The sequence below is a fragment of the Salmo salar genome, chromosome ssa07, assembly GCF_905237065.1.
Source record: "Salmo salar chromosome ssa07, Ssal_v3.1, whole genome shotgun sequence".
NCBI classification, from domain to species: domain Eukaryota; kingdom Metazoa; phylum Chordata; class Actinopteri; order Salmoniformes; family Salmonidae; genus Salmo; species Salmo salar.
This window is the reverse complement of record NC_059448.1, coordinates 46525359-46539780: the sequence shown is the minus strand read 5'-3', so window position 1 is coordinate 46539780 and position 14422 is coordinate 46525359. Positions and strand designations below refer to the sequence as shown.

The following is a 14422-nucleotide window of genomic DNA, read 5'->3' as shown; positions in this document are numbered from 1 at the left end:
ACAGACAGACAGACAGACAGACAGACAGACAAGACAGACAGACAAGACAGACAGACAAGACAAGACAAGACAAGACAAGACAAGACAGACAGACAGACAGACAGACAGACAGACAAGACAGACAGACAGACAGACAGACAGACAGACAGACAGACAGACAGACAGACAGACAGACAGACAGACAGACAGACAGACAAAAGCACAGCATTCAGTCAATGTAGTGAAAAAAGCTAGCTAGCCATATTCTAAACGGTACAGACATACTTCCACTTACAAGGTCACTGCAGCCCACCATCTGACTATCCTGCTATAGTATGCATAGGCACAATAATCTGCCCATTTGCTGTTTCTAAACAGACACTCTGACAGAGATTATGTCCGAAAGCAGAGCTGCCGTTTCACACGTCTCTTCCCCTCGCTACTCTCTATCCACTTCAGCTATCTTCTCTGTCCTCTACACTCTCCCTCTCCCTCTTTCAGTCTGATAGTGAGTGGTCTAGGGTGGAAATGAGGCGGTCTTAATTTGGACATTGGCCTTGCCCTTGCGTGACTGAAGGGGCCTCCTGCTCCTAATTGTGTGTGTGTGTGTGTGTGTGTGTGTGCTAGTGTTTGTGTCTGTTACAGACACAGACCTTTAGAGTATCATAAATAGGGTCAGACAGGACAAAGCAATCAGCCATTTTCAGAGTTATTCCTGCCCCCTAAACCCTCTATGTCTGACCCCCCCCCAGACAGAATGACAGCTCCATCACACGCAGGGACAGTGTGACATCCCCCGCCTGCCATTCTTTCCTTCATACAGCCCTGTGCCCAGCACCCATTTTGGTTCTATGACGCCTGTCTGATAGTGTCGTTATCACTCGTGTTACGCCTGCCAATATCCTTCCTGTTATACCACCTGTCATCACTGTCCTCACTCTGTCTCAGTAACATCCCCTCTGTTATCACTCACGCCTAGGACCTACCAGAGCAAACACATCTAAAGAACCCTACCATAACCTTAATGACAAGGCCGCCACCTCCACTGTGGATCGGGGTGTGTGCGTACGAGCGCGTCCTCCTGAGCCAGTGTTGCAGATGGTGTGACCATCACCAGTTAATAACAACCACATAAGGATGTGTGTGTGTGTGTTAACGATAGCTACCTGTCTGTCTTCTTCTGACAGCTCCAGGTGCTCCTTGCTGGAGGTGGAGCTGTTGTCATCCTCGTCAGAGCTGTGGACTTCCTCCTCAGAGTGAGCATCGTCCAATCCATGCCAGCCCCTGCAGGCAAAACAGGAAGTCCCGGTCAACTGATTATCCTCATGGTTATCAGCGTGTTTGTGAGCGCTTATACATACAGTATGTATATGCAAGCATACCACGTACACACACTTCTGAATGGACTTTTTAATGTTTTATGGGAACAGTAATTGGCACCATGTCTCTATAGCCATGGGACTAGGATGATCACCAGCCTGAAGCACGGATGGCAATACATTGTCCACAGCTGTACTCTGGTAAACATAGTTGCCATGAAGACTCCACAGCCAGCCTTGTCTGCTGGCAGCTGGGCACCAGCCTGCTCTTCAGTCAGCTGATACAGGTCTGTCTGCTGAGTGGCACAAGTAGCAACATGTGTTTGTGCCACTAATGTTTTCATCTTGGCTTCACAGCCTTTCCAGGAGATGTTATCACCGCTGGATTTTAAACCAAACAAACCCAAAGTACTGTCTACTTTCTAATCTGGAGGGCTCATAAGATACTGTCACTCTCTTTATTTTGATGACTTTGTCTGTCCCCTTCCCTCTCTCTCTCAGCTACCCCTCTTTCCCTCGCCTCTTGTCTCTCCTTCTTCCCTCTATACCCTGTTTCTGTTCCCTACCCCCATCTTTTCCTCTTTTCTCCCATTCTTTCACTCTCTCTTTTCTCCCATTCTTTCACTCTCTCTTTCCTCCCATTCTTTCACTCTCTCTTTCCTCCCATTCTTTCACTCTCTCTTTGATTTCCATTCTCACTCCATAGACAGGCCTTCCTGCACACTGGGTCAGGCACAGAGCGCCTCTTGTTTACTGCCTGAGGCTAGTTACATAAACTAAGCAGGCTGAGATGCTTGGGAAATACTACAGATTCACGACACACATACACACTCTTTCAAACAACCACAACGGCACACACATACACACATGCTTGCAAGCACACAAATGCAAGCATCTTTCAAATTATGAAACACACATAAACAGGGGCAAAAATCACACAGTGAAAGATAAACACTAATATTATCCAACTGGAGTACCAGATCTGGGCAGCTAGATATATGTGGAACTGTTGCATACGGCTCTTTACTGCTGAACTCCTGAGTCGAATATTTCCCTTCACCTGCCCTTCTTTATACTTGTCCAGTAATCCGATTGACATGCCTTTATCTCATGGCCCCAGAGTGGCTTAACAAAATACTGGTTTGAGCACGCACGTGCACTTCACACACACAACTGCACACACAGAACTGCCTTTTGATATATGAGGTAAACACACACACAAGAACACTTGAATGAGGATGTGATTACAGTGAGTTGGGAGTAGGGTTGCAAAGGGCCGGAAACATCCGGTAAATTTCAGAGCATTTTCCATGGAAAGTTAAGCACGGGAATTTTGCTTAAATTCATCAAAAAAAGTCAGCTTACAACAGTGAACCTTTTTTGTGTGGGATACACATAAGGCAATTCTAGGTCTTGTGGCATATTTTGGTTAAACTATTCCCAGTTCAATGGAATTGCAACCCTCTGTGTCACGTCCTGACCAGTAAAAGGGGTTGTTTGTTATTGTAGTTTGGTCAGGGTGTCACGTTCTGACCAGAAAAGGGGTTATTTGTTATTATAGTTTGGTCAGGACGTGGCAGGGGGGTATTTGTTTTATGTGGTTCGGAGTGTGTGTTTATGTAGAGGGGTGTTTGTTTAGAGTATTCTGGGGTTTTGGTCTATGTTCTATGTTAGTGTATTTCTATGTTCAGTCTAGTCTGTCTATTTCTATGTTTAGTTAATTGGGATTGGGCCTTCAATTGGAGGCAGCTGTTCCTCGTTGTCTCTGATTGAAGGTCCTATGTATAGGGGTGTGTTTGTCATGGGAATTGTGGGAGGTTGTTTGTGCATTACTGTGTGTTCGTGTGGTTTCTTGTTTTGTATTTTTAGTGTTCTTTATTAAAAGTTAAAATGAGCACTCAACCCGCTGCGCCTTGGTCCACTTCCTACGATGACCGTTACACAGGGCGTGGCAGGGGGTGTTTGTTTTATGTGTTTCGGGGTTTTTTGGTTAATGTTTTATGTTAGTATATTTCTATGTTCGTTCTAGTTTTTCTATTTCTATGTTTAGTTTATTGGGTTGACCTTCAATTGGAGGCAGCTGTTCCTCGTTGCCTCTAATTGAAGGTCCTATTTAGTAGGGGTGTTTTTTTCATGGGTTTTTGTGGGTAGTTGTTCCAAGTGTAGGTGTGTGCCTCACAGGACTGTTTTTTCATCATTGTTTTGTATTAAGTGTTTATTTTGGTTTTCTTCTAAATAAAGAAGATGAGTATTCACATTCCCGCTGCGCCTTGGTCCCATCCTTACGACGAACGTGACACTCTGCATGCACCGTGCATTCTTCCATCACATGTACAGCTGATTCTAAAGATCTTTCACACTAATGAAATGCTATTGAGCCCACACCACCCCACTGTCTGAGCCAAAGACTACATGCTTTCTGGTAAGTTTTTATTACAATACTGGGTGGGGTGAATATATTTTATATGACATACATGATTTTTTGTTAACTAGTAAATAGTAGCCTACAGAAAAGTGTGTTTAAATAATTTATAACTTGTTAACAATTTCTGCTAGTTAGTTTTTGCTACCATGTGGGGTTTAGCTTGCTTGAGCCTGCTAACTGAAGAGCGTTAATTCACCTGTTCCCATACATGTTTCACTTTAAAACATCTTACAAAGGAGTTGTTTAATCTAACTGCTTAACTATCTGTATTTGTTTGTTTTATTTTTTTTCTAATCTTTACAGGAAAATGCCACGGGCACTATCTGATGTGTGGATACATTTCACTGCAAATACTGTGCCAATCATATGTGAAGAATGCAACAAAGATGCAGAATCATCTGGCCAAGTGCATAAAGTTCCCTCAGCGCTCACAACAAGCAACCTCTGACAAAAGTCCCTCTACTTCTATTTGAGGTGAAAATGATGAATCAGACACCTTATCGATAGCAACAGCTCATGGTCCTCCTGGAATCAGAAGTTTTTTGACTCAATGGAGGAACGCAGTCCGAGAAATGCCGATGAATGTCTTGCTCGAGCTGTGTATGCAACTGGTTCACCTCTGATGCTCACAGGCAATGTGTATTGGAAGAGATTTCTAAATGTTCTTCGCCCAGCATACACCCCTCCAACCAGACATGCTTTTCCTACTCATTTGCTGGATGCAGAGTTCAACAGAGTTCAAGTGAAGGTCAGGTAAATCATAGAGAAAGCAGACTGTATTGCAATCATCTCTGATGGGTGGTCGAATGTTCATGGGCAAGGAATAATTAACTACATCATCTCCACCCCTCAACCAGTATTCTACAAGAGCACAGACACATCGGTCTCTACATTGCAGATGAGCTGAAGGCAGTCATCAATGACCTTGGACCACAGAAGGTATTTGCACTGGTGACAGACAATGCTGTGAATATGAAGGCTGATTGGTCTAAAGTGGAGGAGTCCTACCCTTACATCACACCCATTGGCTGTGCTGCTCATGCATTGAATCTGCTCCTCAAGGACACCATGGCACTGAAAACAATGGATACACTCTACAAGAGAGCCAAGGAAACGGTTAGGTATGTGAAGGGTCATCAAGTTATAGCAGCAATCTACCTCACCTAGCAAAGTGAGAAGAATAAGAGCATCACATTGAAGCTGCCCAGCAACACCTGTTGGGGTGGTGTTGTCATCATGTTTGACAGTCTCCTCGAGGGGAAGGAGTCTCCAAGACAGCCTGCCGATATGGACAGCCCCATCAAGAGGATCCTCCTGGATGATGTATTTTGGGAGAGGGTGGTAAGCAGCCGGAAACTCCTGAAACCTATAGCAGTAGCCATTGCACGGATTGAGGGAGACGATGCCATCCTGTCTGATGTTCAGACTCTGCTTGCAGATGTAAGAGAAGAGATCCATACTGCCCTGCCCATTTCACTGTTGCTCCAAGCAGAGGAAACTGCAGTTCTGAAATGCATCAAAAAGCTTGAAGACTTCTGCCTGAAGCCCATACACGCCGCAGCGTACATGTTGAACCCCAAGAGCATCCTGTCTGGTGCAGAGATCAACAAGGCCTATGGTGTCATCACTACCATGTCTCGCCACCTTGGCCTGGATGAGGGCAAGGTTCTTGGCAGTCTGGCGAAGTACACTTCCAAGCAAGGGCTTTGGGATGGAGATGCAATATGGCGGTCGTGCCAACATATCTCATCAGCCGCCTGGTGGAAGGAACTTTGTGGATCTGAGGCTCTTTCCCCTGTTGTCTCCATCATCCTCCAAATCCCACCAACATCAGCCGCTTCAAGGCGCAACTGGTCCTTGTTTGGAAACACACACACCAAAGCACGCAACAGGCTGACCAATCAAGGGATGAAAAATTGGTGGCCATCCGGGCGAATTTGAGGCTTTTTCAGCCTGACAACAAGCCATCCTCAACAAGGTTGGAAAGTGACAGTGAAGATGAGGCCTCAGTCTGATGTTCAAGAGGTGGGCATTGAGGAGCTCCAGGGAAAAGACATGGAAGCCTGAGAGGAAGACAACCAAAGCTTTAGTTTCTAGACTATCATTTCACAGATGTATGTTAAACGTTTTTGGGAGATGCGATGAATCATTGGGGATCATTCAATATTCCCTTTCTTTTGTTGTTCAGTGAAATCATCCCATGTGAAGAGTCAACTCATTTAATTAAACTTGAATTCGTAACTACATTTTAATTACATTTTTTTCTAATGGAAGGATTTCATCATTTGCAATTATGTCTACTTATAAGGTAAAAGGTTTATGTTTCTGTCTCCATATGATATGGTAAATATATCCAATGCAAAAAACATCTACATTTAAGTGGTATTATATTAATTTGCATATGTTTCCATGAATTCCCATATTTCTGTTAATTCCCATGGAAGGTTTCCACCTCTGAATATTCCCAAAAATGTGCAAACCAAGTTGGGAGGCCTGACTCTTGTTAGCAAGGACCGTGTCCATTCACTCATCCACACAGACAAATATTTTAGCGTCCAATACAGTAGCAAAATATAAAATTACGTTGAGTCATTCAAAAAGGGGTTCACTGAGAATATGGGAGAGAGACGGCAGAAAGGGAAAGGGAGAGATATGGGACAGGGACAGATGAGAAAGCGAGAGCAAGAGAGTGGGGGGGAGGGAGAAGGAGAGAGGCTGGAGGTTTATTTTCCCTGTTCAGAGTGCAGTGTGGCGTTTCTGCGATTTTCAGACGTTTCCTGCTCTGGCCACTGAAAATAACCCACAGGAAAACAGTCCAACCTGCTGCACATCAATGCTCTATTCACAGCCTGGATGGTTAACACTGAAGCTAGCTCTCACACTCGTACAAGCACAGCCTGCTAATGCTAACGCTCACACAAACACAGCATGTTGGTCTACGTTGTAAATACAATGTAACAATGGGTATAGTACACGCAATGTAGTTACATTGTACCTGACATGGTCTTACCACCATGTAAATGCATAGTTTTAGCACCAAAGTGGGACCAAGACTGTAAAGTGAAAACTAACTCTCACACAAGCACAATCTGGGCACTGTCCTAAAAACTAAAATACTTTGAGTCTCACTGTGACACACACACACACACACACACACACACACACACACACACACACACACACACACACACACACACACACACACAAATAGAAACCACTAAACACAGTACACACACCCTTGGCATTGTTCTAGGTTCAAAATCAAAACATTTACTGTAAATTGCTCGAGTCTCTCTTCCAAGGAAATCTCATTAAAGCTCATTAAAAGTGACACATCTATGACTGTCGTGGTACAATAAGTATCATGATGTAATAACTGAGTTATTTACTGTAGACAACTAATGACCAAAGGATTTTGATCAGCTCTGTAACTCTGGATTCGTTGAAATCTAAGTCGCCCATGACACACGAGAGGCACTATGCAATCAGACAACAAAATGACACACACTCTGTTGAAACCTGACCCAGAGCCTCTGTGTGTGTAGACAGAGGAAGAAAGAATTCCCACTCACACGCACAGTCGCACACACACACCACACACACGCGCACAAACAAACACTGTGACACACATGCTGTACCTCTCATAGTCAATGGAATGGGGTCGCTTATAGTCGCAGTGGCTCTCGTATGGATCCTGCACCTCGTAGACGTCTGAGTCACTGTGTCTGTGTGTGCTTGGGTCCAGACTGTGTGTGAGTGGCCAGCCCAGCCGTGCGCTGAGGAAAGGCAGGTTCATGTACTCCGGTATCTCCTCATACAGAGGAACATTTTCATACTCCACCGACCCCTCTCCATCCCCGCCAGACACCTCCGCGCTGCCGTCGGACTGGTCCACCATCCCCGTCCGTCCGTCCGGCTCCACGCTGGTACAATCCAGAGACTCGCCGCTTCTGGCCAGTAACCGTGGCAACATCCTGACAGACAACCGCAGCTCCAGAAGCTTCCGGAAGGAAAGGCTCCTCTTGGTGCCGTCGGCGCGGGCCAGCAGGTCAGCCGAGGAGAAGGACTGGGCCCTCTGTTTCCCCCCCAGCAGAGCTGCTTTCCCCTGGGGGGCCCCTCGGCCGCCGCTGCTGTGTCTGGAGGAGCTCTGCCTGCTGAAGAAGGACCTTGGGAAGCGCCAGGCTGGTTTCTCCTGTGGGGTGGCAGGCAGTTCCCTCATGGGGGTGTTGGCGTGGTGCGGAGGGGGTGGAGGGGGGGTGATGGACGGGGTGGCACCCGCTGGCAGGCTGTGTCTCTGGGGCTTCCTGGGCGGGGCCCTGGGTGACCCCCCCCTCTTCCGCCGAGCTGGCCTTCATTGTCATGCCGACAGGGGGCGGGCGGCAGCTGAGCTTGATCTGTTTGGGCAGGCTCCGGGTGATGGGGTAGCGCTCAAAGTCTCCGTACCCGTCCTCAACTGCTTCTTCCTTCTCCTCCTCTTCCTCCCCTCCTCCTCCTCTTCTCTCTGAGGTCAGAGCGTTAAGCTCAGGCTGAGAGAGCAAGTGCAGAGAGTGGGAGGTGTTTCGGTTGAGGGAGGGGGGACAGTGGAGGGCTCTGTGGAGGCGGGGGGAGAGGGACTTCTGTCTAGGTGGAGGCACAGGGTGAGGCTCCTCTTCAACTTCAGGGTCCTGGGAGGGTGAGGGACTGTCATACACTCCCTGGGTGTTTTCTTCCTTCTCTGAGGTGAGACATCTCCCCCCACTCCCCTCAGTCTCCCCCACCTCTCCCCCCTGTGTGCGGTTCTTTGTCTCCCCCTCATGGGTGCTGGCCTCCAGGCCGTCCTGCCTTACCAAGGCTGGCTTACGGGGCTTACGTGGCAGCGGCACGGGCAGGGGCTTACTGGGGGCGGCAGGGACCGAGAGGTCAGTGGGTAGCCTGGGTATTCTGGAACACTGTGTACTATTGTCTGTGTGGGAGGGGGTGCTGTCAGGCTCACTGTCCACCTGGGAGGGGGCGAGGGTTGGGGGTAAAATGTGTGGGGGGGTGCGGGTGGGTGGAACTATCTGAGAGGGGGTGCGGGTGGGGGGGACTGTCTGTGGGGGGGTGCGAATAGGGGAGACTTCCAGTGGGAGGATGAGGGGAGTGGGAATGGTGTCGGTCTCATTGCTGTCTATATTACAGCTGTCAGTGTATGTCTGTTCTGCATTAGAAGCTTTAGTCTCAGTCTGTGTAAGTGTCTCTGCCACCTCAGGAACATTACATGACTGGTCCCCTGACCCAGTCTGATACTGCTGACCCTCCTGTCCTTTCTGGTTCCTCGGTCTCTCCTCTTTGTTCCCCTGAAGCTTCTCCTCATCCCTGCTCCCCTCTCCATCCCTCTGCCCCTCCTGTCTCTGGGGTTTGTCCTTGAGCCTGAGATGGAGGGTGTTGGTCACTCCTCCGCTCTTCTTACTGTCTCCGTTCTCTGTTTTACATGGCCGATTGGCTACCAGCGTTCCAGTGCTTTCCGTGGCATTCCCGTTTGGCCAGGAGCTGAGCGTATCGCTCCCGACCTCTGTAACGTTCCCGTTTCCTAGTCGTTTGCATTGGGAGCAGTCCTGGAGTCCACAGGAGCACGTAGGAATGATGTAGTCCGAGTCGCGCAGGATGGGCTGCGACAGGATCCCGTTTCTGGAGTTGAGGAAGGAGAGGCTGTCGTCCCCAGCCCCGCTGCACTCCTGGGATGGGGTTTGGGATGCTCTGGGTCTGGGGGGTGGGGGAGAAGCCGGGGCTGGAGGGGCGGAGGGTTTGGAGAGGCATGGTTTGGGCGCCACAGCAGGTTTGGCTCTCTTTAGCGCGGCAAGGGAGGGTTGGGTAAAAAGGGGGGAGGGTTGGGAAGGCTGGGAGAGGAGAAGATCAGGTTTGGGAGCGATGGGAGGAGGCGAGAGCTTCACCGAGGGGGCGAGTTTGGGTTTGGGAGCCACTGGCGGCTTCTTCACACCTGTAGAGAATTAGAGAAAGAGGAAGAGTGAGGAATAGACATTAGATAATGCTGGGGAGGGGGGCTGCTAAAAACACACACGTCACAGGAGGCAAAGAAAGAAGTGACCCTTTAACCTTTATGGCTGCTTAAAGGCACAAACAGGAGGCAAAAAGCAAAACAGAGCACATTCCACTGCCCTGCTGTAATGCATGCACTGCCCTGGATATCCCTTGAACCCCCCCACCACCTCATCGACACATACCAACCAGCCAGCAGCAGCACAGAGACACCTCGTGGGGTAAGAGGGGACAGGGCAAGGGTCAGAGGATCAACCCCTGGAGGTCAATGGGATTTTTAGCTCACTAAGGAAGGTTGGGCGCAAATGGTCAGAAAGTGAAGGAATGAAAGAACCAAATGATTCCTGTACTCATATATCCAATCACGTGCCTGACCAAAACAGTCAACCGTAATGGTTCACTGTGTTCTGTCTGTAGAGAAAAGCTGAAAAATCTAAAAAAAACTAACTAGAACCTAAGCGACATCACATCTCCCTCAAATAAAACACTTTGACGGTAATGCAGTTACTGTGTGAATGTGTCTCTAAGCGGGCACCACACACGCCCGTGGCAGGTTGAGCCTGCACCACATGGATAACTGGATTATGAATACAGACCTCTGCATTGAATATGAGACACTCGTTCCTGCATTGAAGGTCCTTCAATATCAGGTGAAGAATGACGATCCTCATGATGGTTATGAAACACTACAGCACCACACCTCTCCTCCTAAGGTGTTAGGAATCATCAGTGGTAGACAAATGTTACATACATGATAATCTATGGCATTGCCAAGAGTTCTCTTAATATACAGTTAATCCACTGATTCCCTAATATATGGATGCACAAGTCACTGAGGGCAGCTGTCTTACTGTCTTACTTTGTTTTTGTCCTAGCAGGCCTACGTAATAGATCAGATGAATTAGGCCATTGATTTCCCAGAAAGTGCACACACCTGGATTATATCCTAAATCAGTCGCCGATTAAAAGTGAGGAAAGAGCCTGGCTACTGCAAATCCTCTTGAGGTTGCAGAGAAGCTTTACAGGCAGCTCTCCATAAAGGAGGATTCCTCACCAAACTAGAACAAATAACATCCAGATTTTTTTTCTCTCCACAAAATGTCATTCATAGAAGGGTCCTTTGGAGGAAGTTTTATTGACATATATTTGGCATTTGTATCTTAAAACATAATAGGTAAATAATTAATTGAAGACATTTTGGCCTTACCCAGGCCTCCTTTAAGACTCCATAGGGTTTCATCTGTAGATGCTACAAAGTAAAAGTTTGTGTCATATGAAGCTTTACCACTTGCTCTGTGATATGAATAGTATTTTGATTTTAATAACACATTTCTTACATACATTTATGAATATTGCAAAATATAAACATGAATATTGAAAATATACAATGTTTGATTTGGCACATTTTTCAATATATTGTTGAACATAATATTCTCTGCTAGTTTTATACTTATGGCCCATTTTATACAGAGAAATTGGCTTAGTAGGCAATGTAACCAATTACAGCCCTCCCTTTACTTGTATCATTGCAAATCTTGCAAATCACAGAGGGTGACCATTTTGAATCCATTTTCACATTCACTCTGTTGGTAATGCTTACAAATTGGATAATTCTGCATAACTCTAAAAGTAGCAGAGATCCTATTCTGGAACTTTGATATGCAGGTAAAGTATATTATGTTATATTGAAACATTTGCCAAATCAAGTGTAAATTTTCTAAATTAATGTTTAATTTTTCTATATTTATAAATGTACAGTACCAGTCAAAAGTATGAAAACACCTACTCATTCAAGGGTTTTTCTTTATTTCTACATTGTAGAATAATAGTGAAGACATCAAAACTATGAAATAACACATATGGAATCATGTAGCAACCAAAAAAGTGTTAAACAAATCAAGATATATTTTATATTTGAGATTCTTCAAAGTAGCCACCCTTTGCCTTGATGACAGATTTGCACGCTCTTGGCATTCTCTCAACCAGCTTCATGAGGAATGCTTTTTCAACATTCTTGAAGGAGTTCCCACATATGCTGAGCACTTGTTGGCTGCTTTTCCTTCACTCTGAGGTCCAACTCATCCAAAACCATCTCAATTGGGTTGAGGTTGGGTGATTGTGGAGGCTAGGTCATCTGATGCAGTATTCCATCACTCTCCTTGGTCAAATAGCCTTTACACAGCCTGGAGGTGTGTTTTGGGTCATAGTCCTGTTGAAAAACTAATTATAGTCCCATTAAGCCCAAACCAGATGGGATGGCATATCGCTGCAGAATGCTGTGGTAGCCATGCTGGTTAAGTGTGCCTTGAACTCAAAATAAATCACTGACAGTGTCACCAGCAAAGCACCCCAACACCATCACACCTCCTCCATGCTTCACGGTGGGAACCACACATGCGGAGATCAAAGCGTTCACCTACTCTGCGTCTCACAAAGACACGGCAGTTGGATTTAACACTTGGACTCATCAGACCAAAGGACAGATTTCCACCTGTCTAATGTTCATTGCTCGTGTTTCTTGGCCCAAGCAAGTCTCTTCTTATTATTGGTGTCCTTTCATAGTGGTTTCTTTGCAAAAATTTGACCATGAAGGCCTGATTCATACAGTCTCATCTGAACAGTTGATGTTGAGATGTGTCTGTTACTTGAACTCTGTGAAGCATTTATTTGGGCTGCGATCTGAGGTGCAGTTACCTCTAATGAACTTATCCTCTGCAGCAGAGGTAACTCTGGGTCTTCCATTCCTTTGGCAGTCCTCATGAGAGCCAGTTTCATCATATCGCTTGATGGTTTTTGCGACTGCACTTGAAGAAACTTTCAAAGTTTTTGAAATTTTCCGGATTGACCTTCATGCGTTAAAGTAACGATGGACTGTAGTTTCTCTTTGCTTATTTGAGCTGTTCTTGCCATAATATGGACTTGGTCTTTTACCAAATAGGGATCTTCTGTATACCACCCCTACCTTGTCACAACACAACTGATTGGCTCAAACGCATTAAGAAGGAAAGAAATTCCACAAATTAACTTTTAACAAGGCACACCTGTTAATTTAAATGCATTCCAGGTGACTACCTCATGAAGCTGGTTGAGAGAATGCCAAGAGTGTGCAAAGCTGTGGCTACTTTGAAGAATTTGTTTAACACATTTTTGATTATTATATGATTCCATATGTGTTATTTCATAGTTTTGATGTCTTCACTATTATTCTACAATGTAGAAAATAGTAAAAAATAAAGAAAACCCTGGAATGAGTAGGTGTGTCCAAACTTTTGATTGGTACTGTATGTAAGAAATGTGTTATTGAAATCAAAAGACTACTAATATTACAGAGCAAGCCGTAAAGCTTCATATGACACCAACTTTTGCTAAATTGCACCTACAGATGAAACATTATGGAGTCTTAAAGGATAAGGTGGAAAAAATACATTTTGGCTAAGGACAAAAAGTCACAAATATTCCAACTTCAATTAATTTTTTCTCAATTATACAAATGTCAAATATACGTCAACAATTATATGGATTACATTTCGTGAAAATCCCGCAAATCGTCGTATATATTTTATTTTGTTCTAGTTTGGTGAGGAATCACCGAACAGTCTTCTAGCTTGGTATTTAGCTATTAACGTTTCTGTTTTTTCAGACCTTAGGTTCTGTGAATTGTGGGAGAACCATTGGGTTGACTGGAGATTTCTGGCTTGTTTATTTTCGGTGGAGAAAATTTGTTCTCAGCTTCAATGGCACCAACCCAAGTAGAATCCCGTGTCACCTCGCTGCATGCGTCCTCCTTGTCCTAGTCTGTTCACTCTGGTTCAAAATGTTATCGAATCTTTTGCTGAGTACGACCTGAACGATTTCATTCCACTGACTGATTCTGAAGTTGGCTGTGTGTGCGTGTGTTGTGAAATATGTGCGTCCTATATGCTATCCATAATGAGATGGCCAAAAGGATATGGCCTCGTTTTCTGCTCGACTGGGCTGGATCAGGGCTACTGACTGACCGGGCGAGTGCTACACCACGAGAAGCGGAAGCCTGAATGACCCTCTAGCTACTCATGGAAAAAATCTGTAAACTTCAGTGCCAAATCCCCTTTGCCTCAACGTATTGAAAAGTCGTCGGTTTAGTGTTTGACAATCGCTGCTTTAAGTTACATAACCAAGTTTGAAAGTTTGAAAAAAATCAATTGCGCATCTCACTGTATCAAAACAGGACAGATGTTACACAAAGGAGCTGAATGTATCTGCCCTCTCATACACACACTCTATTTCTCTCTTCACATTTGACTGATGCATCAATTGTGTTGCATGTACTCTTGTTGGAGTATTCTAACCAGAATGACTGTTCTCCCTAAATCATGAGCGGGTGAAAACTGCTCATCTTTGCCACTACTACGCCTTCGGAGAGGTAACGTTATCATTATGAAAAACAGTCATTACAACGTAATAACCTGGGGAACCTAAATCATGAGCGGGTGAAAACTGCTCATCTTTGCCACTACGTCTTCGGAGAGGTAACGTTATCATTATGAAAAACAGTCATTACAACGTAATAACCTGGAAAAGCTGAGATATGTTTCTGCAAAAGTAACATAACTTAAATGTTTTTGCTTTTCTGGATTTACTTGGTAAAACTCTTAACCTCAAACGCACTCAAATAAAGTGCTTTGTCGATAAAAATGCAACTACT

At 45.4% G+C, this 14422-nt stretch overlaps 1 protein-coding gene across 1 annotated transcript in view; it reads right to left on the bottom strand.

The window, feature by feature from the left end:
• The window catches only part of LOC106609431 (FYVE, RhoGEF and PH domain-containing protein 6), a 35768-nt gene that overhangs the window by 21021 nt on the left and 325 nt on the right, over positions 1 to 14422 (bottom strand). The window contains 3 exon segments of the mRNA XM_014208265.2: positions 1146 to 1263; positions 7362 to 8053; positions 8055 to 9679. Coding sequence (XP_014063740.2) covers positions 1146 to 1263; positions 7362 to 8053; positions 8055 to 9679 — 2435 coding nt within the window.